The sequence below is a fragment of the Salvia splendens genome, chromosome 21, assembly GCF_004379255.2.
Source record: "Salvia splendens isolate huo1 chromosome 21, SspV2, whole genome shotgun sequence".
Classification (NCBI taxonomy): domain Eukaryota; kingdom Viridiplantae; phylum Streptophyta; class Magnoliopsida; order Lamiales; family Lamiaceae; genus Salvia; species Salvia splendens.
In genome coordinates this window covers 990,362-1,014,162 of record NC_056052.1, presented here as the reverse complement: position 1 = coordinate 1,014,162, position 23,801 = coordinate 990,362, and the positions used below count along the sequence as shown (strand labels likewise).

The 23,801-nt window shown below is 42.6% G+C and overlaps 4 protein-coding genes across 7 annotated transcripts; all 4 read right to left on the bottom strand.

The window, feature by feature from the left end:
- Window positions 1-3,975: 3,975 nt before the first annotated feature.
- On the bottom strand, window positions 3,976-4,637 carry LOC121785478 (60S ribosomal protein L27a-3). Its single transcript, XM_042183923.1, has one exon. The coding sequence runs from the start codon at window positions 4,572-4,574 to the stop codon at window positions 4,134-4,136; it is 441 nt and encodes a 146-aa protein (XP_042039857.1). The 5' UTR covers window positions 4,575-4,637; the 3' UTR covers window positions 3,976-4,133.
- A 536-nt stretch (window positions 4,638-5,173) lies between these two features.
- On the bottom strand, window positions 5,174-9,143 carry LOC121784838 (DEAD-box ATP-dependent RNA helicase 20-like). Of its 2 annotated transcripts, XM_042183082.1 has the most exons (10): window positions 8,927-9,143; window positions 8,176-8,762; window positions 7,800-7,979; window positions 7,547-7,708; window positions 7,311-7,465; window positions 7,138-7,230; window positions 6,924-7,009; window positions 6,632-6,858; window positions 5,682-5,915; window positions 5,174-5,540 (listed from the first exon to the last, which is right to left on the bottom strand). In XM_042183082.1, the coding sequence occupies exons 1-10, from the start codon at window positions 8,983-8,985 to the stop codon at window positions 5,440-5,442; spliced, it is 1,884 nt and encodes a 627-aa protein (XP_042039016.1). In that variant the 5' UTR covers window positions 8,986-9,143; the 3' UTR covers window positions 5,174-5,439. The 2 variants fall into 2 exon arrangements, 1 of the variants encoding a protein (XP_042039016.1); XR_006046844.1 differs by lacking the exon at window positions 5,174-5,540 and having other exon boundaries at window positions 5,774-5,915; window positions 6,055-6,858.
- A 1,285-nt stretch (window positions 9,144-10,428) lies between these two features.
- On the bottom strand, window positions 10,429-11,994 carry LOC121783775. Of its 3 annotated transcripts, none has more exons than XM_042181954.1 (4): window positions 11,547-11,994; window positions 11,300-11,374; window positions 10,895-11,013; window positions 10,429-10,783 (listed from the first exon to the last, which is right to left on the bottom strand). In XM_042181954.1, the coding sequence occupies exons 1-4, from the start codon at window positions 11,787-11,789 to the stop codon at window positions 10,555-10,557; spliced, it is 666 nt and encodes a 221-aa protein (XP_042037888.1). In that variant the 5' UTR covers window positions 11,790-11,994; the 3' UTR covers window positions 10,429-10,554. The 3 variants fall into 3 exon arrangements, with proteins under 3 accessions (XP_042037888.1, XP_042037886.1, XP_042037887.1); XM_042181952.1 differs by having other exon boundaries at window positions 11,300-11,430; window positions 11,552-11,993; XM_042181953.1 differs by having other exon boundaries at window positions 11,300-11,418; window positions 11,552-11,991.
- A 9,124-nt stretch (window positions 11,995-21,118) lies between these two features.
- LOC121785384 (L-type lectin-domain containing receptor kinase S.1-like) lies at window positions 21,119-23,387 on the bottom strand. Its single transcript, XM_042183798.1, has one exon. The coding sequence runs from the start codon at window positions 23,298-23,300 to the stop codon at window positions 21,300-21,302; it is 2,001 nt and encodes a 666-aa protein (XP_042039732.1). The 5' UTR covers window positions 23,301-23,387; the 3' UTR covers window positions 21,119-21,299.
- Between the last annotated feature and the right edge of the window lie 414 nt (window positions 23,388-23,801).

Below are 23,801 nucleotides of genomic sequence, written 5' to 3'. Positions count from 1 at the left end.
TGTGTTGGTGAGAGGGTTTCAGAAGAGATTAGGAATATTACAATAATTCAAGGTTTGAGATGGGCCGATTAAAAGCCCAAAACTCATACTTCCGTATGAAATCATTGATGAAACTAACACTACCTTGGTCCATTAAGGGTCCATTTCCCCATGACTCATAATTTATGACACGAAACGACTTCATAGAAAACAAACTAAATTTACGACTTCACAGAAAATGAACTAAAATTACAATTTTGTAGAAAATGAAATCAATCTACGAACTAAATTTTTCGATCTTCTTCCTAACTGTATGCAAAAGGAGATTGTGCGCTCGGATCTCCTCATCGGTCATCTTCGGCATATGGGGCTTTAGGGCTGACAATTTTTTACACGACACGATAACACGACACGAACCGGCACGAAAATAATGGGTTTGGGTCAGAGCTTATTGGGTTCGTGTCCTTATCGGGTCGACCCGTTAAGGACACGAAAATTTCGTGTCGTGTTCGTGTCGTGTTCGTGTTATCCGTTAACAATACGTGTCTGTGTCGTGTTCGTGTCGTGTTCGTGTTATCCGTTAACAAATAATATTTTAATATTATTAATTCTTATTATTTTCATTTTTAATAGGTTTAACCGTTATCAGGTCGTGTTGTTATCGAGTCGTTATCGTGTCATCTCGTGTACGTGTTGTTATCGTGTCGTGTTGACCCGAATTGGTTCATGTCGTTAATGGGTTCGTGTCGTGTTCGTGTCTGAGGGTTTCGTGTCGTGTTCGTGTTCGTGTTTGAGGTTTTCTTAACGGGTCGTGTTCGTGTTTGTTGTTATCGTGTTCGTGTCGTTATCGTGTCGACACGATAACGACCCGACACGCACGATTTGCCATCCCTATGGGGCTTACACTTGGGAGTATATTTTGTCAATGGTCATACTCACGTGGATGTTATGAAGAGACTTAGAAATGCTATCCTATTAGAGATGCCCACCGGTTCCGGTTCCGGCGGTTAACCGGCGAACCGGAACCGTGGCAATTTTTCCGAACCGGAACCGTCGCAATTCGGGTCGCGGTCCGGTTCAGGTTCATGATTTTTCGAACCGGAACCGTCACCGAACCGGCGGTTCGGGACGGTTCGGAACCGCCGGTTCGGGCGCGTAAATCAAGGCGTCAGGGATGGGGCTGACGGCGGCAGCTTTTCAGCGGCAAAACCGGCCGGTTCCGGCGGTTTTTGGACCGGAAACCGGCGGTTAACCGTGAAAACCGGCGGTTCCGGCGGTTTTCCGCCAAAACCGCCGATTTTTCCGGCGGTTTAGGCGGTTCCGGTTCGGAACCGGCGGTTCGGTTGTATTTTTTTTTTAATTTGAAATTTGGATTTATACAACAAATTGGAACAAGACAATGTATAATTCAAATAGAAATACGGCGAATAAGGATTTATACATTACAATTTACAATACATATACAAGTATACAACATACAATAATGTAATATAAATTTGAAATTAAATTCTTCCATTTCCCCCCAGTTTTTAATCTATAAATACCCCCCTCTATTCTCATTTACATTCACCACACTCTTATGTTAATAAGAGTTTCTCTCTTCAATCTCCCAATTCTCTCTCTTTGTCTCCAATTTCTCATTTGTGCTATTGTGCTTCCATTTAATTACTCAAGTGCTACTCTTATTACGCATTGTTATACACTTATACTTGTTCCCGTAGTTCTTCCATTTTTCCCTCCATTTCATGTTTTTTTATTTGTAAATTATATTACATTGTTGTATGTTGTATACTTGTATATGTATTGTAAATTGTAATGTATCGTTGTCCGTTACAACACAAATTCAATAAAATTGATATCATTTTCATCTTATTCGTCTTATTTCAATTTAAATTATCCATTGTCTTGTTCCAATTTATTGTATAAGTCCAAATTTCAAATTTATATTACATTATTGTATGTTGTATACTTGTATATGTATTGTAAATTGTAATGTATCGTTGTCCGTTACAACTCAAATTCAATAAAATTGATATCATTTTCACCTTCTTCGTCTTATTTCAATTTAAATTATCCATTGTCTTGTACTCTTGTTCCAATTTATTGTATAAGTCCAAATTTCAAATTTATATTACATGATTGTATGTTGTATACTTGTATATGTATTGTAAATTGTAATGTATCGTTGTCCGTTACAACTCAAATTTAATAAAATTGATATCATTTTCATCATATTCGTCTTATTTCAATTTAAATTATCCATTATCTTGTTCCAATTTATTGTATAAGTCCAAATTTCAAATTTATATTACATTATTGTATGTTGTATACTTGTATACATATTGTAAATTGTAATGTATCGTTGTCCGTTACAACTCAAACTCAATAAAATAGATATCATTTCTTCCTTATTCGCCGTATTTCTATTTGAAGTATACATTGTCTTGTTCCAATTTGTTGTATAAATCCAAATTTCAAATTAAAAAAAAAAAAATACAACCGAACCGCGAAACCGCCGGTTCCGAACCGGAACCGCCTAAACCGCCGGAAAAACCGGCGGTTCCGAACCGCAACCGGAACCGCCGGTTTTCGAACCGGAACCGGAACCGTGAAATAGCCTCACGGTTCGGTTCCGGTTCCGCCTTCGACCGAACCGGAACCGGCTGTTCCGAACCGTGGGCAACACTATATCCTATGTTGGATTGCATACATCTACAACCAAATTCAAGGCCCAATTAAGAAGTAAATTTTCCCTTTACGGCAGATTATTTTTTGAAGAGAGATGAAAGATTAATGTGTCAATCAAAGAATGAAGTTTTAGGTGCTAAAGGTGAGTATTTATAGAGTTTGAGATTTAATAAAAACAATGACAAATCCTACCCACCCACAAAAAACCCCTTGACACGATCCTCTCCTCCCCCGTCGCTTGTCTTGTCGTATGCCCGGCAACCGGTTGTCCACGGCGAAGTGGGACAAATGTTGCACTTCCTCGTGTTTTGCGGCTCCCCCTACAATTTCACTGTGGATGCTCTTAAAATTAGAATTATTCTATTTCAAGAAATGATTTTCTTTTTTAATGAGTGAGATTCATTTTCCACCAACTTAAATCACTTTTTTATACTCCCATCTCTTTGACAAATTGCACATAAAAGTTTCTATGTTTAAAGCATGAATGTAGTATTATTGATACGAAATTTAAAATAAAATTAATAACATAAAAAAAATTGGATCTTGATTATTGATTATAAAGCAACAGCTAGAATTGCAAAGTAAATAGTGAATAATCCTTGTTGCGCAAAGCGAATTCTGATCCCCCAAAATGGTTTCAGATCCGACAATGAATCTTAGTGAGCATCATATAAGAACATCGCTTTCATTTATCAAGATACATATTATTTCTATGTTTGATTCTTCAAAAACAAAATATAAGAATGTAGAATTAAGACATCATCACGATTCCTGACATGTCCTCACTTCTGCCTTCCGATATTAATTTCATGCAACAATTCAAAATATATTTGCCCCCCTTCATTTTTTACTCTACTAACATATCTTCCTATTTCAACACAGAGCCTATTTCTTAGTAAGATGAAAATCGGCAAAAAACAGGAAAATATTTAAGAAAACAAATACTCTGTATAAGGAAGCAGATGGAGAGCAAGGATGAGATCTCCTGAGGACAGTGACATCTGAGAATTAGGTTGATTAAGAAAGGATGAATGTGTTTATCAGCCAAAGTTTAGAACACAGAATTTGTATGAATCAAACAACAGAACCTTTGTCAATCAAATTTATAGTGATACATACAAGCTCTGATCAAAACAAATTCACTAACAAATCAACCAAAAACCGAAGCCATATACAAGCACATCAAACAAATTAAGAGTAAGCACATGAAATGAGCATCAAGCATAGCTTACTACCAGCCTACATACTCAAATTGAGCAAACAAAAATCAAATTAACATGCCTTTTCAAAACATTCAAACAAGGAACATAAAAACAAAAATCAAATTGCATTACTCTGGAATATCCCAAAAACACAAAATTCATTTTAATTAAAGCTTCTAATAGAGCATAGACTAGCAATATCACCAGTATCCACGATTGCATAAAATTTGAAAAGCAAAATTAAATTGGGGGAAAAAACCCTAATCAAGCGGTGAGCACAACAGCGCCTCCAGCTTCCTTGATCTTCTTCTCCGCGTTCTTCGACACGAGCTTGGCCTTCAACACGACCGGCTTTCCCTCCGGCAGCAGTCCCTTCCCCAGCACCTTGAAGTAGCCGAATTGAGTGACATCGATGAGCGGCGCGTTGTCCTTGGACGCCTTGTCCTTCACCTCCTGCGGCACCAGCGACCAGAGGCGGTCGATGTTGACGGTCGGGCAGTGGAACTTGTTGCGGAGGCGGTGGAAGTACCTCATACCGACCTTGCCGAAGTATCCGGGATGGTACTTGTCGAAGAGGATGCGGTGGTGGTGCATTCCTCCAGCGTTTCCCCGACCACCGGGATGCTTGCGGTGCTTGCCGATGCGACCGTGCCCGGCGCTGACGTGGCCGCGCTTCTTGCGGTTCTTCTTGAATCTGGTTGTCATTTTCTCTGGGTAGAAGAGGGCGGCGGCGCTGGGAGGAGGCGAAATGGAGGTTAGGTTTTGGAGATTTATAAGGAAATTGATTTTGAGTGTGTGTGTTTAGGGTTTCAGAAAAGATTAGTAATATTACAATAATGCCCTTCTTCGGTGGAATTCGGAATTATATTTTGTAAAAAAAACTATTTGGAGAGCTAGAGAGCTAATTTTTCTCCTCTTTGAAGACAAAATGATAAATATAGACTATAATTTATTTTTTTTTAATTAAAAATATTTTTAAATTTTAACAAGAATTTTTTTTTCCCTTCAAGCAAAATATCTAGATTTGAGATGGGCAGAGTAAAAGCCCAAAAGTCATACTACTAGTATATGAATTCAATGATACTTATAATGAAAAATTATTGATATCAAAAGTACATCTCTGTAACATGATAGAGAAAGTAAAAGAGAAAACAAAGAAAAAAGATTTAAAACAGAGTAATGAATTTTAAAAAATAAATTATACTACTAGTAACTAGTAGTACTTCTACTTTTTACGAACTGAGAATATTTATTTGTAAATAAGTTGAGGTAATAAGAAAGGCCTAAGACAATAGAGGAGCAGAAAAACGAAACTCATAAGGGTCAAATAAATTGAATAAACATAGTTATAAATGAGTTTATATGGTGCATTGATACAAATCAACTCATCCCAAATCTGCATAGATTTGATATAACTGGAGTATTTTTTTTTCACTTTACATGAACTCTACTAATTTCTATTTTTAAAGGTAGAAGTAGAACTAGTATGCCTTAAAAAAACATATTGCGCCTACCACAAATAAATATCATAGTAAAACTTGTACATCCATTACAAACTTAAGGCACAAAACTAATAAGGCCTTCTTCCACCAATAGGTATCACATTAGACCCCGAACGGTTGCCAAAGCCGCCACCTCCTCGGCCTCTGGATCGGACGTTACGCCCTGACCCTGCAGAAACATCGGGGTTAGAACAACAATAGATCGACCGACGTTTTTCACATCAACAACCATCCACAAACTCCTACATGTGCTAAACATTTATGATATTTCAGCACTAACGAAAGATAGTAGCATGGTCAACACGCTTACCTCCCATATCCGATCCAGCAGTTCGTGACAAAGCAGCAAGTTGAGGCGGCACAGCCTGCCCAGCTTGTTGCAGAATCTTGATAAGTTCTCTAGCATGCTTCACATTTGCATGAGTGAAAAATGAGAAAGCAGTTCCCGTGGCTCCTGCACGACCAGTTCTGCCAATCCTATGGACATAATCCTCCAAATTTGAAGGGAAATCGTAATTGACTACGACTTTAATGTCCTTCACATCTAGAGAAACATACAGAAAGAGTTGGGATCAGATAAGAATTCAAAAGCAACACAAAAAGAATATGGCCCCTTATCCCTGCAGTCCTATGATCCAAAGAGATCTTGTTGAAGATATAACACATCTTTTAAATGTGCCTACCTTACTTTGCAGGGATAAGAAGCAGCTGCTCCACAACTTTCAAAATCACTGTCCAATCAATGAATAACCTCGCACGAGTCTACCGGCTGTACAACTATTAGCTCCCTAAGAGTGGATGGGCACTTTAGCCTTAATTATGTCGCTCGGGCACATGCAAGGAGCACGCTGTATATGGAACAGTCTACTAAATCCTGTGTCCACATATAGTGTTGATTCCCCATCATATGGATATCACAACAATCAACGTAACCTATCGACACTCATTAGCCTATAGCCTATGACACACTGGACTATAAAAAAACATGCGTATTCTAGAGGTTCTGTCGCTTTTGCTCTGAACTTTCGAGAAACAGAAAAAGCAACAGCATCATCTCAATATTTTCTAGGTCATTGCTAGGCCAAGACACCATGCTCATAGCGTAGAGATACCGTAGTAGGCAGCCAATGTGCATAATACAAAAAACTTCCGCACCCAAACCACTATATCATTAGGAACATGAAGAACAGCCAGGAGACGAGCTATGTAGTTCAAAGACCATAATGACACTCTAAACCCATACTTTTAGACTAATCCTACCGAGGCCACGAGCAGCAACATCAGTAGCAATCATTATAGGAGTTCTGCTACTTTTAAACTCAGCTAGAACCCAATCCCTTTCGTCCTGGTTTTTGTCACCGTGTATGGACAGAGCTGGCCATCCATCCATTCTTAGTTGTCTTGTAACTTGATCACATCCCTTTTTAGTCTCCACAAAAATTAAAATTTTACTCCCATCCATCACTTCTTTCAGCAATCTGATCAACCTGCAATAAATAAATGATAAGCAAGAAATTTATAAGTGCATCATAATGTCTATCGCCCATGTCACCTATTATATTTCTCCATATCAGTCATAACTTCAACAATTTGATGTATAGATTGATTTGCTTTCAGTTCTTGAGATCCAATGATGACCTGTTAATACATTAAATATTATCAAGTGTTCCTACAATAAAACAGACTTCCAGCACCATTTAAGGTCCTAGCACTGTGGCAGAAGTCAAAAGTGTAAGAAGATCATAGGTTAAAGGTGTTGGACGAACCTTGTAGGCGTTGCGTAGGAACTGTCTTGCCAGAGTTTCCACCTCCCTAGGCCATGTGGCACTCCAGTACAGGGTCTGTCTATCTGGGCGAATCTGCATTTCCCTTAAATGTGAGTTTCTAAATGTTTTATCTAAAATAGAAACAGAATAAATGTAGATTAGCAAACAAATACCTGAGAAACAATTTTCCTGATTTGGGGTTCAAATCCCATATCTAGCATACGGTCGGCCTCATCTAGCACAAGGTAAGTCACTCTTCGCAAGTTAGTGTGCTGCGCTTCCAACATGTCAATCAATCTACCAGGTGTAGCTATGACAATTTCAACTCCTGAAAAAAGAAAGATTGCAGACATTTCCATTACACTATACAAATGAATTTAAGAAAGACAAGATAAACAAAGTTGAATACCTCTTTTAAGATCACGAATTTGTGGCCCCTTTGGGGCACCGCCGTATATACAAGTACTTCTTATATTAGCAACTGATCCGAACTTCAAAGCTTCTTCTTGAATCTGAATAGCTAATTCTCTAGTAGGTGCTAGGACTAGTACGATGGGACCATCACCTTGAGCTGGAATTATATAAAACAAAAGATCTCCAACCATACAAAATATAAAAGATAATGTCTCAATTTCCATAGACATAAACTGTAAAGAACTTACCTAACCTGGGCTGAGCACTAACATGAACAAAAGCAGGCAGCAAATATGACAAAGTTTTTCCAGAACCCGTCTCAGCAATGCCTATAAGATCTCGACCTCTTAATGCCATGGGCCATCCTTGTGATTGAATAGGTGTTGGCTCAACAAACCCCAGTCTGGCAATTACCTCAAGGCAGTAACCTGTGCGCAAGCTATCAATCAGCTACCCACAGCTAAAAGTTAATAATGAAAACATATAATACACTGAAAACATGAACTTGGGTTAGACCAAGCCAATGGCTGATCACTTCGAGATCAAAGAATGCTTCCAACTCTAGATACATTAGCATGCCATTTTAGTACTACAATTTAAAAGCAAAGAGCTTCACATAAGTACCAGGGAAACTTGCTTCTTCAAACATCCGGATAGGTTTGGGGACATCATGTCCTTCAACAGTAATCTCCCGACGTGCACGATACATCATCACCTCCTGCTCAGTCATTGCCCTCACAGATGGACTCTCCACATAAAAATCCTTTTTAAAGGGAATCAACCCACTAAAATCAGGTTTAGGAAGCGAAATGCTGTCCAAGTCATCCCCCCTCGACCTACCTCCTCTGCCACCACGACCCCCACTAAAACCACGACCTCCACCAAAACCACCACCACGACCATGATCAAAACTCCTTCCCGAGAAATGACCTTTTCTCCCACCTTCATGGCCACCCCTATCTCCTACGCCGTTATAGCTATGTCCTCTGCCACCAAACCCTCCCCTACCTCCACCTCTACCTTGGTCAGTAAAACCACCACCATAACCAGCTCCAAACCCTCTTCCAGCACCATGATCAATCTGATATCCACTCCTAGCACCACCCACCATAAACGGAGGTGCCACATGAGGACCTCCGCGGCCATAGCTGGGCGGAGCACCATCTGGCATAGGGGGCGGAATCATCATCGGTGGCGGCCCAACCAAATCACTACAGTGTCAAACAGAATAAAATCACGAAACAGAAGCACAAAATCACTGTCTTTGAACACTCAATTCATATCCCTAAACACATTTCTTGTTAAGAAAACATAAAAAAAACTCTAAAATCAATATGATTCAAAAACAAAGATCGCTTTAAACATGAAAACATACACTCGGCGCTGTCGGTAAGATCCGGCATCGTGGAGTCTAGAATCATGGTTGCTGAACATGATGTGGCGAATTCGGAGCTTTATGATTTGTGGATTTGAGATGTTCGCCGAAGTTAAGAACGCTAGAAATGAATTGAAAAGAGGGAAAGAGGTTGAGAGGAGACAGATTTTGAAATTTAGGGTTTAGCTTCTAAAAGGAGTAAAGGATTCGACCTCTTTTTTCCCCAAAATGATATAATAACCATATAGTAGGAATAATTAGCTTAATTGAATATAAATAGTTTATATTATTAGTAGTTGAAAAAATGCTAAGGCTTTATACCAATTAACCTACAATAAAGTAATGACCTGATTTTATGATGATTACGTTCATGTTCATTTTCGTTGTTCGACATATTAGACAGTTGTCGCCTTTTATCGTTAATGTTGTTCTTTGGTAGCTTTTTTCTCCATAATCCTCATGGTATAGGCTCGTAACTCTTTTGGATATATTGAATAGTTATTGTTTTCGAAGTTGATTGATGTGTTGAGGATGTATTTTTGTAATAAGAAAAAACAATATCATGATCGCTCTTGAGGATGATGGAGTGTTTTATTGCTTATGTTATTTGACAAATTGCCAACGTACGATGCAAAATCGCACGATCACGTGAACCTTTGATCCATGCATGATCATGACACTTATTGTTCAAGCGAAAATGTTTAATCTGTGCGATAATATGAACATTTGATTTTTTTTCTTTGTTGAACCGGGTTGTTATCTACGTATAAGAAATGGGGTTTTAGGAATAATAACATAAATCACATTACAGATATTTAATAAAATTGGGAAAGTGAATATGTGTTTATATCTTATAGTAATGTAGATATAACTATTTTTCTTTTATTTTTATTTATGTTCTCAATAATATTCGTTCAAAAATTATTCGAAATAATTTAATAAAAATAAATAAATTGTTGACAATATTTATGTTATTTAGATTTTATTTAATTTTTATGGGTCATATTTGAAATGTTGGATAGATCACACACAATTGGGTTGAGCTGAAATCAATTTTTAGCACTAACCCGATTTGGCCCAAGTCCATGACAAGTAAGAATGCATCACAAAATAATACTAGTAACAAATTCTCACTTGCTGATTCAGAACCCAATTTTGGTGTCATTTAATCGATTGATGGGAAATAGTTTGCAATTTGAAGCAAAGTGGTTAGCTCTGAAACATAATATGAAGGTCGTTGGATCCATTGGCTGAAAATTGTTAGTAGCACGAAGTAAACAAAACAGAGAGGGGCATAGTTTTCTTGACAACTATAACGAGGTAAACCTACAATCTTTCAACACAATTTTTTAAAAATTTTTCAAACATCTTTTGACATGTCGGTAGATTAGGAGCGGGTATGGCGTTTCTGGCTAACCTAATAAGATTTACGCTATATTGGCTATTTGCGAGGGCGGCCAGACCATCTCGTCTCGCCTCCTTAAATTCGTCGATGCAGACAATGCAAAACCAAAAAAATTTATTTGCATCAACATCCAACACATTTCGTATATAGTCCCTTCCTATTTCTCTAGACCCCAATAATAAACGGACAAATATTTAAAATTACTACAAATATGAAACTTTTCTCAATCGAATTTCCTAGAAAAGCACACACACTCAAAGAAGTGCCTTTCATAATTCTTGGCTACTTGTGGCCTTTGATTAGATGCATTCTTGGATGATTTGGACACCTCACTATTTTGTGGTAGTGATTGCTCGTCTTTCATCTTTTTGCCATCATCATATACCACACTAACTTCACAATATTCCGGTGCATATTTCTTTACATATTCGCCCTTCCCTTTTCTCGATATCCTAAAAACAAGAAGACACGACTGATATGATAAGGTCATCAACAATACACATGACATGCATTGATGAAATGGGTCAAAACCAAATTTTCAATCTTGTGATGGGAAATTTTACCTTGAGAAGGGAGATTGTTTCGTTCCTATAACAAGATGAGTGATGTTAGCAACACCAATGAGTTCTAAAATGGCCTTGGCTGATGCACTGCTCTCTACTAGCATTGTATCCACAGTTATCTGCATAATAATTCAACAACGTGTTCGAAAATTACTTTCTTCGTCTCATTCTAAGAGACACATTTTTTATTTTGCACGAGATTTTATGTAGCAGTACTATTGTTTTATAAGTTAAATCAGGAGAAAATAAGATAGAGAAAATAATATTTTTATATTAAAAAATGCATCAATTAAAATGGAACTTCTCAAATATTTTTAAGTCCTGTTGGCTTCACTTGTGTCCGCTACTTCTAACAACAGAACAACACATATACGATCTTGATTCGAGAAATGTTATCCTACATACCTTCGATTCATTGCAGAGTTGAATGTACTTGTCCACGAGGTGTCTCCTCTTATTGCTTTCCTCCCTTATGTAAACCTGCAATTGATCTTTACTAAGCTGGCTTCTTGATAGCCTCCCAACTGCCATTAATTCTTAAGACATAACTAATTATTGAAAAAAAATTGCATTGCAATATCGAAACTGAAATAAATAGATAACTAACAAGATATTCACAAATTACATCACTTAATTAAGCAACTGCACGAACCGGACCTGGTGTGGCAACGTAGGCGATCGGGGAGAAAACGTGCACGAGGAAAACGCGACTCTCCGGCGAGACCACATGATCGAGAGCCCATTTAAGCACGTGTAAATCGCGTTTGCCGACAGCAACGTATACGTCGCCAGCTCCACCATCTCTGCCGGCGGCTGTGCTCCTGCTCTCCTCCCCGATCTCTACGATCTCTGGCGACGACGAGGTAGCTAGGAAATTACGATAGTGCCCCTCCATGTGATCGCTTAACCTTTTAGTTCACCACTTTTGCCTTAGACAGCAGATACACACACAAGAGGAAAAGAACAAATGTGAGTGATGAGGTTGTAAGAAAAGGGAGTAAACAAAACAGAAAATATTGGAAAATGAATTTTTTTTAACATTTATAAATTGTCTATATTTGTGAGTGATTGCTAAAAAAAATTGGTGCTTTTTCTTTAGTGTATGGCCACTTGCTAGAAACCCATTTTGAGTTGGCTAACTTGGTATGGATTATGTGGTGTAGGTTTGCACTCTCCTCAAACTTTTTTTAAAATTTTAATTTAAAATTGTCTTTGGTTTGTTTATGTCTTATTTCTATTGGCGGATCGGGGTTTAATGATCTCATCGTCAACCTATGACGGTTGTTAAACTCTATACCCTTCAACGTTTGAAGTTGTAGTTGATCACAAGGCGTGACAATTTTACCTAATCACCTTTGGATTTTGGTTTACTTTTATTATTCATTCACCATTCATTGTCAACAACGATCGTGGCACAGCCTTACGCTAACTATGACTTTTTTCTCTTTGTCCAACTTCACGAGTTTTGTTTCCTAATTTATGTTGTTGATGTATTGCAAGTAATCAAATAGAGTACACAAAGTTAAAAGGGTATATGCTAGTGAAAACTTATTTTGGTAATGAACGTTTAAAAATACCACTATCCATTCGTTTTGTTACCGTCTTAATGAGTATATACATGTAAGACTAAATTGCTTGCATATGATTCCACTATAAATAGTCTAATACTTTATTCTAGCCTTTTCAATTCATGCGACTGAATTGAGATTTTGGGATTGAAAAGAAGCAAAAAGAAAATTGTTTTATTAATTGTTTTATTTATTGTTATTAACCGCCCATTATGAAATTCGTTGTACACAGAATATATAATGCAAACGATAAGTCCAACTTGATTTAGGCTTCTTCTCTTTAGATAGTCTCCACTCATGTCTGTTTCTCCATGGCTCATTACTAAAAGATGATCCTAAATTACATGGAATAATTAATCCAAATGATTAATTATTCATAAAAAATAAGCTCTTTTTGTAGTTATCACATACTCCAATCTACTAACTAAAGATTTGAAATGTCTTATTGATTAGTTAACAAAAGTAGCACCTTTTTTATAGCAAAAGGAGACCACTTGTTGCATATGTAACAAATGCTTTGAACTTCTTTCTTCTATCTTCACATGAATAACTTTTCCAAAGATTTGAGCACATCATCAAGAATCTTTGAGGCCGACTACCCCACTCAATTATCTATCATCCCACTACGAGAAACGATGCACATATTTCATATGAACCACTAGGTAACTTACAATTTTTGAGGGTGCACTCGTACCTCTTTGTACTTAACTGCATCCGCCACTATCGTTGCCAACCAATGTAGCTTATATACAGCCTAAGCAGGTCTCCAAGTGAGTGATTTGCAAAATAATACACCAAACTAGAAATTAAAATAAAATATAAATTCTACAAAAATAATAGGATGATTGCAACTGAGTGGATGAACCAACACTGATTCTCACGTGTGCCGGAAGAATTAAATTCAAATATTTTTCTTTATACTATGTTCAAATTCATAAAATACTAAATGGAGCAGTAATTGAGGAAAATTTGAGCTATATGTTTATGGTATCTATAATACCTTTTGAAGCCCCTGTGATCAAGTTCATTTGTGTGTTCTTTTGTAATGGTGTTGACTCATTAGTTGCTCTTGGTGTTCTAACATAGCATTGCTCATGCATTTGTGATACGGGAGTACCCCCGACAACGATCACGGAGGGTCACGAGGACGGAGTGAGACGGGAGGAGGAGCACGGAGTACCGGGAGCAGAGGAGACTCAACCAGTGTTTGAAACTGCAGAGGAAGAAAGACAGCCAGCGATAGCACCAGTCAGGAGCGACCGGCCACGACGAGAGACGAAGCCGCCAGTGAAGTATGGAGACTTCGTGGTCACGCGAAAGAAGCGCTGAGGATTCATGCGTGAAGATTTATTTTGCTTTCCATAGTAATAGTATTTAATTTTAATGTTGTTATTTTATTATTTGGACTTATTTGATTAAAGACTAGAGTCGAGCCCAATAAGCTCCTTTCCGGGTTTTCTTGGTGATTCTTTCCCGGATCGCAAAAGAGAGTCGAATCATCTAGGGTCCTTAGATTATAAAAAGGGATTGTGTTATGAATTGCTAATCAAGAAATAACATATTTTCCCATTTTTGTCTTCGTTACTTTCCGCAAACCCTAAATATTGGAGCTGATCTCGGGGCAAGCCCGGGACGTCCACGTTACGTATCCGACGCCGTCTTCTCATCGCCGTCAAATCAGTGTTGAGGGACTCTTCTCTTAACAATTGGTGCTTCCATTGACGAACTCATGGCAAATACTCAATCGGGAATTGGGCGTCTAGAGGCGATCTGTTCTCTGCCTGTGGTGACTACCCCGGTGGTGTCTCAGTTGCCGGATCAGCCGGCCTTGGACCCGGTGAAAACTTTGCTGGAACATCTGGTGGCGAATATGGCTAGGTTTGAAGTTCGAATGGATGACTTCGAACGTCGTTCTTCGTCGTCGCGACAGGCCTCCAGGCCCGATCCAGATCCACCATACTCTGGTGTCACCACCACACCGGTTGCGGCCACGATGCCCTCGTTGCCACCCTCGTCGGCGATTAGTATCGCGACTCCAGCTCTACCGCTTGCAGCGAGCGCCCCGTTCCTAGGATTTCATGAGGGTTTCCGCCCTAACCCTACTGGGCCACCAGGCTTTGGGCGTCTTTCATCGGCCCAGCGATTCTCCATGCCGGAACAACACTCGTCATGGGACATACCGGCCGCGACTAGACCAGCCACGACGTGGGACGCGTGGGGACAACGTCCGTTTCCGGAGCAGCAATTTCAGAATCCGGGGTCCGCATGGGATCTGCCGGGATCGCGTCAGTGGGGCGGCTCGCATGGGTCGGATAAACCAGGCGGTTTAACGATGAAGCCGCCGCGTTTTGATGGATCAAACGTGGTCAGTTGGATCTCTAGAGTCCAATTTTATTTTGATCATTGTAGGCTGCCAGAGGATCACCGCTTACACTACGCGGTTATGTTGTTTGAACCACCGGTTGCTGAATGGGTTTTCAACTATCGGGAGGGTAACCCGTCGGCCCGTTGGTCGGAGTTTTTGGAGGATGTTCGTCGACGTTTTGACCCTAAATGCTTTGTTGACTATTTCGGGGTTCTTGCTAAATTATGCCAGACGGGATCGTTGGAGGAATATAACAGTGAGTTTGACGGTATGCTGAACAGAGTTCGGGGGGTGCCAGACGGTAGATTGGTGACTTTGTATGTGGAGGGGTTACAACAACCGGTTCGCAATCAAGTTAAATTTCAGTACCCTCCGTCGGTGGCTGCGGCAATGGCTTTGGCCGTAGAGTTTGATGCTGCAATCGACAAGCAGCCGCCTAAACAGTCCTTCCAGCGCAGAGCTTGGCAACCCCGGGAGAACGCACAACATCCATCTTCCTTGACCATCACACCGTCGGGGTCAGCGACGGGACCGCAGCAACAGCGTGAGGGGCAGCCAACAGGGAAGAGTGCTGACTTTGCAGGCTTACCAGTGGTCCGGATATCGGCTGCCGAGAGAGCCGAGCGTACACGAAAAGGGTTGTGCTGGTATTGTCCAGATAAGTGGGTCCCCGGGCACGTGTGTAGGGGGAAATTCTTGGTTTATATGGGCATGGACGACGAGGGATCGGAGCTCGTGGAGACAGAGCAGGCGGCGGAGGAGGTCATCACAGCGGATCTGTCCCACATTTACGCGCTAGGAAGGGGACCGCATGCGGCCTCAATGGAGTTGCAGGGTCAGATCGGACAGGAACAGGTGACGATTTTGGTCGATACGGGCAGCTCCCATGACTTTTTACACCCGCGAATTGCGGAGAGGCTGAAACTGCCGCTGACTGCAGTACGTCCATTCCGGGTCTACGTAGGTAATGGGGCGTCGTTGGTTTGTTCTTTTGCTAGCGTGGCAACAGAGCTGTGGATTCAACAGGAGAAATTTATTGTCACTTTGCATATTCTACCTGTACATGGGTTGGATGTTGTGTTGGGATTATCTTGGTTACACTCCCTCCGGCGGGTGACCAACGATTTTGTCAAGGGCACGATCGAGTTCTTACGGGATGATGCCCCTGTATGTCTGCGGGTGGCGCCCTCCGTGCCTCGGGAGGTTTCCCCCAGTGCCGCTGCCTCGTTGCTCCGTCTGAGGGGAGAGGCTCATGTGTTTGAATTACTACAGTTAGCGTCTGACTTGGATCAGCCCGAGGGCGAGATGTTTTTCCCGGCTGATTTGCCATAATCGGTGGTCGGAGTTTTGGACCGCCATCGCAAGGTCTTCCAGTTGCCGTCCGGCATGCCACCGGCTCGACCATTTGACCATAGGATTCACCTATTGCCCAACTCTAAACCAATTAATGTCCGACCATACAGGTATCCTTACTTTCAGAAGACAGAAATAGAGCGGCAAGTGAAGGAGATGCTAGATGCGGGGATCATCAGGAGAAGCCAGAGCCCCTTCTCGTCACCTGTGCTACTGATCCGGAAGAAAGATGGGTCTTTCCGCTTCTGTATCGACTACAGGGCTTTGAATTCAGCGACTGTGCCAGACCATTTCCCCATCCCGACGACGGATGAGCTGTTTGATGAACTCGGGGCAGCCCGGGTGTTCACGAAGCTAGATCTCCGTGCAGGTTATCACCAGATACGGATGCATTCTGAGGATGTGTTCAAAACGGCATTCAGGACGCATGACGGCCATTTTGAATTTTTGGTAATGTCGTTCGGTCTGACGAATGCACCGTCGACATTTCAGGCGGCAATGAATGATATATTTAGACCTCTTCTTCGCCAGTCAGTCATTGTTTTCTTTGATGACATTTTAATTTACAGCCCGACATTGGAGAGCCACACCGAGCACTTGCAGGAGGTGCTTTCTATCCTAGCATCACATAGCTTCTTTGTGAAATTATCGAAGTGCACATTTTGTTGCTCTACGGTGGATTACTTAGGCCATTTGATCGAGGCGGGGCAGTTGAAGGCCGACCCGAGTAAGATAGAGGCGATGGTGGCTTGGCCAAAGCCTACAACAGTCAAGCAGTTACGTGGTTTTTTGGGACTGACGGGTTATTACAGGCGGTTTATTGCAGGTTATGCTTCCATTGCAGCTCCCCTTACAGAGCTGCTTAAAAATGATGCGTTCTTGTGGACTCCTTTGGCAGACGACAGTTTCAGGCAGTTGAAGGCAGCCATGACATCAGCCCCGGTTTTGCGTTTGCCGGATTTTTCTAAGGTTTTCTATTTGGAGACGGATGCTTCAGACTTTGGAGTGGGCGCGGTGTTGTTGCAGGACGGCCACCCATTGGCATTCTTCAGTAAGAAACTTGGTCCACGCCGTCGGGTGACGTCGACGTACCACAAGGAATTGTACGCCATCGTGGAAGCAGTGCAGAAATGGAGACAATATTTATTGGGCCGGGAATTTGTGATTAGGAGCGATCAGAAGAGTCTAAAGGACTTGCTGCATCAGATAATTCAAACCCCGGATCAGCAACTCTATGTGCGGAAGTTAATGGGGTACAAGTTCCGCATTGAATACAAGACGGGCGCCTCAAATAAGGCGGCGGATGCTTTATCTCGGCGTGACATGGACACCGAGCAAGCAGCGGCGGATGCAGCTGTGTTGACACTTGTATGTCACCCAAGCCCTCATATCATGGAAATTTTGCGGGAGGATAATCGGACCAAGGCAGATTTGTTGAAACTCCACGATGAGGTCACGCGGGGGGTGGCCAAGCCGGGCTTTTCGGTGGCTGATGGGTTGGTTTATTCGGGCCGACGCCTGGTAGTGGCGAAGCATTCTGCGGTGAAGGGTGCATTGTTATATGAGCACCATAGCACGCCTTTGGCGGGGCATCCCGGGGTGGATCGGACTTTTCGCCGGCTAGCAACTTATTTCTTCTGGGATACGATGCGCAAGGACGTCAAACGCTTTGTGAACTCGTGTTTTGTCTGCCAAACTACAAAGTATTCAACACAAAAGCCCGCGGGACTTCTCCAGCCATTGCCTATTCCGTCGCAGGTTTGGGAGGACGTCTCCATGGACTTCATTACGAGTTTGCCGCAATCAAGGGGTTATACGACTATTTTGGTTGCAGTTGACAGGTTATCTAAGTACGCCCACTTTGCCCCACTCCCGTCGAAGTTTGATGCGTGGCGAGTGGCGAACCTCTTCATTGACACTGTGGTCAAACATCACGGATTTCCTAAAACGCTCGTTTCGGACAGAGACCCTCTATTCCTAAATGAGGTTTGGGAGCATATGTTGAAGTTGAGTGGGACCAAGCAGCATTTCACGACGGCTTACCATCCCCAATCTGACGGGCAGACCGAGGTTCGGAATCGCGGCCTCGAACAATATTTGAGGGCATTCGTGGCTGATCGACCCGCGAAGTGGGCGAATTTTCTGCCATGGGCGGAACTTGCACTGAACTGTTTCTATCACGAGGGGTTAGGGACCTCCCCGTATCGAGCGTTATACGGTCGGGATCCCCCGGCTTTGATAGCCGCACCACCATCAGCTGCCACTCCGCCAGACGTGGCAAAGGACATTCGTGCACGCGGGGAATTGCTGGTGGAATTGCGCCGAAACTTGGAGAAAGCACAAAATCGTATGCGGGCAGCAGCAAACCGCCACCGACGGCATCTGGAGTTCGAGGTGGGCGAGTATGTACTTTTGAAGTTGCAACCTTATCGACAGCACTCGGTCGCTCGTCCGATATCGGCGAAGTTGGCTCGTAGGTTCTATGGGCCGTTTGAAATATTGGAGCGCATTGGCCAGGTGGCATATCGCCTCAAGTTGCCGGATGGTAGTAGGATTCATAATGTCTTTCATGTGAGCCTGTTAAAACCATACGTGGAGGGCTTGACAAAGGAGACGGCGGACTTCCCAGTTGTGTTTGCTAGAGGTCAGTCCATTGCCCGACCGGTAAAGCTGCTGGAGCGCCGTGTGGTGTGGAACGCCGGAGAGGCGCGAGAAGAATGTAGATTGCAGTGGAGTGATGATGGGGGAGCAGCGCCGACGTGGGAGCCACTCACGGTGGTGAAAGAGCATTTTCCGTACATCCTTGGGGACAAGGAGTCACTTAAGGGGGGAGGAGTTGATACGGGAGTACCCCCGACAACGATCACGGAGGGTCACGAGGACGGAGTGAGACGGGAGGAGGAGCACGGAGTACCGGGAGCAGAGGAGACTCAACCAGTGTTTGAAACTGCAGAGGAAGAAAGACAGCCAGCGATAGCACCAGTCAGGAGCGACCGGCCACGACGAGAGACGAAGCCGCCAGTGAAGTATGGAGACTTCGTGGTCACGCGAAAGAAGCGCTGAGGATTCATGCGTGAAGATTTATTTTGCTTTCCATAGTAATAGTATTTAATTTTAATGTTGTTATTTTATTATTTGGACTTATTTAATTAAAGACTAGAGTCGAGCCCAATAAGCTCCTTTCCGGGTTTTCTTGGTGATTCTTTCCCGGATCGCAAAAGAGAGTCGAATCATCTAGGGTCCTTAGATTATAAAAAGGGATTGTGTTATGAATTGCTAATCAAGAAATAACATATTTTCCCATTTTTGTCTTCGTTACTTTCCGCAAACCCTAAATATTGGAGCTGATCTCGGGGCAAGCCCGGGACGTCCACGTTACGTATCCGACGCCGTCTTCTCATCGCCGTCAAATCAGTGTTGAGGGACTCTTCTCTTAACAATTTGTGTTTTGGTTCTTCGATTTTTTTTTATCTTTGGTGAGATTCTTGATCAACAACCAAATGTCATTATCTGTTATATAGGTTTTATCTTTTGAGTTTCTTGTATGATTAGATTCCTTGTGTTTATTTCCTCAAGATATTGTGTTTATCTCCTCAAGATATCATGCATAAGTTTATCTTCCTATGAGATTAGGCTCTCTAATTGAGTTTCTTGTGTTCATGTAGGATTTGATCAATATCATGTGAATAGGTCGAGTGTTGTTCAAATTCTGAATAAATTTAATTACTTTCTTTGATCCGTTTCAACTCTCGAATACGTTGAATGCAATGCAGTGGCCGTCTATGAAGAGAGACAATGATCGCTCTACTAACAAAGGTCGAATAATTCTATATATTGTTTTGATTTTGTTCGTTTTTTTTTATTGAAATAGAAATACTAAATTTTGAACTTGTTAATATTTCCCAGATCGCTCTTGGTTTGTGGTGACCACTTAATATGGTCAAAATTAACTAGGCTTTGCTCTTGGTGTTCTTCGCCATTGGGGGCTTGCTTGCATCCTGATTCGCGGTATTCGTCAGGTATTGCATCGTTGGTCGTCTAAAAATAATGTGTATGGTTGGGATGGTTGTCTCAAGTGCTGATATATATAGATTGAGATATGTAGGCTACACGAGCTCGGACTCGCTGCGGGTATGGTGGTATCTTCGAATTCATATGGTCTTGTAATAAAATGGTTTCTATTTTACACTTTGTTTTGGGTGTTTTAGTTCACTGCAACCTTAGGAGAGTAGGGCACAATGTATAATTAATTAAGTATGGTTTCTATTTCACACTTTGTTTTGGGTGTTTTAGTTCACTGCTTTTAATTTGAGGTAGCAGATTCACACAAGAGGAAAGGAACAAATGTGAGTGATGTTGTAAGAAACTCGATTTATCTACCCTTTTCAATTCATGTGACTGAATTGAGATTTTGAGATAGAATTGAAGCAAAAACAAACTTGTTTTATTTATTGTTATTAACCGCCCATTATGAAATTCGTTGTACAAAATGCAAATTATAATCCCAAACTTGATTTTGGCTTCTTCTTTAAGTAGTCTCCACTCATGTCTGTTTCTTCATGGCTTATTACTCAAAGATGGTCCTAAATTATGGAATAATCAATCCAAGTAATTTATTATTCATAAAAATTAGCTCTTTTGGTAGTTATAGTTCACATAGTTTATGTATATTCGAACCGCTATACGTAACAAAAGTTGCAAGTTTTTTTTTTTTTTTTTACAAAAGGAGACCACTTGTTTCACATGTTACTACAATAGCTTTGAACTTCTTTCTTCTCTCTTCACATGTAGTATAACTTTCCCAAAGATTTGAGCACATCATCAAGAATCTTTGAGGTCAACTTCCCCACACAATTATCTATCATCCCACTACGAGAAACGATGCATATGAAACACATATATTTCAAGCACTAAGTGATTTGATCTAAAATTATATACTTCCAACAAGAAAGAACTTAGACATAGCACCGGGTATCATAGTTCATAAGGAAATGTAACGAAGCACTTTGTACATGAATGGAAAAATCCTAAGTAAGTACTACTATATGATATAACAACAATATCATGAACCTTATACATTCAATTTACACAATAAAACTATATATATACACAACACCTTTTATTGAGGCAATAACACCTTTTCTTGCTCATTTTCATCTTCATCTTCATCTCTATCAATCATGCTATGCTTCGGAGTCAATCCAAATAGCATATCCCTCGGTTCCATCTCCGTGCGCTCGCCCAACAACACGGCCGTCACCTCCTTCATAGTAGGCCTCCGTCCCGGATCAGGGTGGCAACACGACAGCCCAAGCTTCAACACGGCCTCCATCTCCCCCGCCCCGTACTCCCCCTCAATCCTCGCGTCCGCCACCTCCAATATCCTCCCCTCCAAGTACCTCCGCCTCACCCAGTCTATCAACAACTCTTCCTCATCCTCCACGCCCATCTCAATAGGCTTCCGCCCACACGCCACCTCCAGCACCACGACCCCAAAGCTATAAACATCACTGGCTGCAGTCGGGGACGCCAGCGTCGCCACCTCAGGCGCCAAGTACCCCAGCGTCCCCACCACCCGAGTCGTGCTAGGCACCTGCCCGTGCGTGTACAGCTTCGCCAGCCCAAAATCGCCCACCCTCCCCCGCAGGTCACCGTCTAGCAGCACGTTGCTCGACTTGATATCCCTGTGGACCACCACCTGGTCCCACCCGTGGTGAAGGTAGCTCAACCCCTCTGCCACGTCAGCAAGAACCAACTTCCTCCCCTCCCAACCCAACAACTTCCTCGGATTGTGAAAAATCCAATTGTTGAGGCTCCCATTAGGCATGAAGTCATAAACAAGCATGAGCTCATTCTTCTTCCTACACCACCCTTTCAACTGCACTAGATTCTTGTGCTGTAGCCGCCCGATGCTCGAGATCTCGGCCATGAACTCTCGCAACCCCTGCTTCGAGTCATGGCTCACGCACTTGACCGCCATGTCCGCGTCGTTGCCAGCCAATGTAGCTCGATAAACCCTCCCAAAACCACCCGACCCGAGCAATTGTTCGCTCGAGAAGCCCTTCGTAGCAACGGTGAGCTCCTCGTAAGAGTATTTATGAGGCCAATACTCCATCTCCCAATCCTCAATGTCATCATCCTCTTCATCAAAGCTTCCACTCTTTCTCCACCAAATCCAAGAAACAAGCAATGCTGCTGCCACCACCGCCACCACCGCCACCACCGCGATCCCTGCAACCGCCCCTTCCGATAGCGAAGATCCACCCGAATTCCCGGGGCGGAAAACCGGCAAAACGGTGGTGTTTATATCCTTAGCAATTCCTTCATCGCTGAAACTCCAAGCTAAGAGCCTCTGCACCTCAACCCACTCTGTTTTCGAGGCTGAAAACCCGACGAACATCTCCGCCGCGATGTAGTCCGCCACCGCCGGATTCTTGTAGCTCAGCAAAACCGTCGCCGGGCGGGGAACTCCGGCCGGCGCGATCGTGACGTTGATTTCGTTTCCCGGGCCGTCGAATTCGATCCAGGCGTGGACATTCTGCCCACTCCTCATATCGATTTCCACAAATTGGGAATCGGAATCGTAATAGCCAGCTAGCGCCGTCGCCTCCGACAAAACGCTGTTGAGATCGACGCCGACGTGATTCCCGTTGACCTCGTTGAATTCGGTGTTCCTCCCCGTGTCGAATTCGACGGCGACGAGCGGCGCGACGGTGCGGGGGGGAGAGGAGAAGACGCCGAAGTACTGGCCGGTGACGACGCGCGGCGGCGTGGTGGAGTTGGAGAGGACGAAGGCGAGGCCGAAGCCGGGGCTGTCGGCGATTTGGGGGAGGATGGAGAAGACGAATTGGGTGGAAAAAGACGTCGTTGTGGCGTTGGCGGGAAAATTGGGGATTCGGAAGGGGATTGGGAAGGGGAGGAAGGCGCGGCCGTTGGAGAGATCCTCGGAGTCGTTGGTGAATCGGATGACGGGAGGGTCGATGCGGGCGTGGTCGACGAAGGTGAAGTTAGCGGCGGCGGAGGCGGGGAAGGAGTTGAAGATGAAGTCGAGGGCGGTGGATGGAGCTGCGGAGTAGAGGAGAAGGAGGAGGAGAAGCGCTGTTGGTGGAATTGGGAACATTGTTGGGGATTTCGGCTAGTGTTGGTGTTGGATTTGTGGAATTTTAAGGGAATTTTGGAGGTGTGCTAGACGGGCAAGGATCCCCTGCTGTGCACAGCAGGGGCAGTGCCAATATTTACACACACAATACATTATTTTATAAAAAAATATATTAATATTTTATTATTATTATTTTAAATTAAATTATTGTGCTGTGTGTAACAGCATCCCCTGCTGTGCTATCAGCCACAGCAGGGGATCCAAATCCGTGCTAGACCTCCGACATGGTGATGAATTGATGATGATGGTTGCCGTTTTCGGACAGAAAGTTTGAATTTTTACGTGGTGAAGAACGTGGACTTTTTCACTTTACTTTTTTTAGATTCTCTACTTTGTTTGAGAGCATCCACAATTGCGGCGAGAGGATCGGCTAGCCGATCTCCGGCACTCGCCGGTTCGCTCGTCGAACCATTGTAACCGGCGAGCGCCATTTCGGTGAAAAAATCAGCGAGCGCACGCCGA

What these genes read in the sequence shown, in the direction of transcription:
- LOC121784838 (XM_042183082.1), bottom strand. Translation starts at nt 8,985, where the DNA reads ATGTTCAGCAACCATGATTCTAGACTCCACGATGCCGGATCTTACCGA. An exon ending in TCAGGAAAATTGTTTCTCAG is followed by an intron (nt 7,231 to 7,310) that starts GTATTTGTTTGC and finishes AGGGAAATGCAG; the next exon opens with ATTCGCCCAGATAGACAGAC. An exon ending in TCCTACGCAACGCCTACAAG is followed by an intron (nt 7,010 to 7,137) that starts GTTCGTCCAACA and finishes ATGTATTAACAG; the next exon opens with GTCATCATTGGATCTCAAGA.
- LOC121785384 (XM_042183798.1), bottom strand. Translation starts at nt 23,300, where the DNA reads ATGTTCCCAATTCCACCAACAGCGCTTCTCCTCCTCCTTCTCCTCTAC.
- LOC121783775 (XM_042181952.1), bottom strand. Translation starts at nt 11,789, where the DNA reads ATGGAGGGGCACTATCGTAATTTCCTAGCTACCTCGTCGTCGCCAGAG. An exon ending in CGCCTACGTTGCCACACCAG is followed by an intron (nt 11,431 to 11,551) that starts GTCCGGTTCGTG and finishes TTATGTCTTAAG; the next exon opens with AATTAATGGCAGTTGGGAGG. An exon ending in AACTCTGCAATGAATCGAAG is followed by an intron (nt 11,014 to 11,299) that starts GTATGTAGGATA and finishes ATTATTATGCAG; the next exon opens with ATAACTGTGGATACAATGCT.
- LOC121785478 (XM_042183923.1), bottom strand. Translation starts at nt 4,574, where the DNA reads ATGACAACCAGATTCAAGAAGAACCGCAAGAAGCGCGGCCACGTCAGC.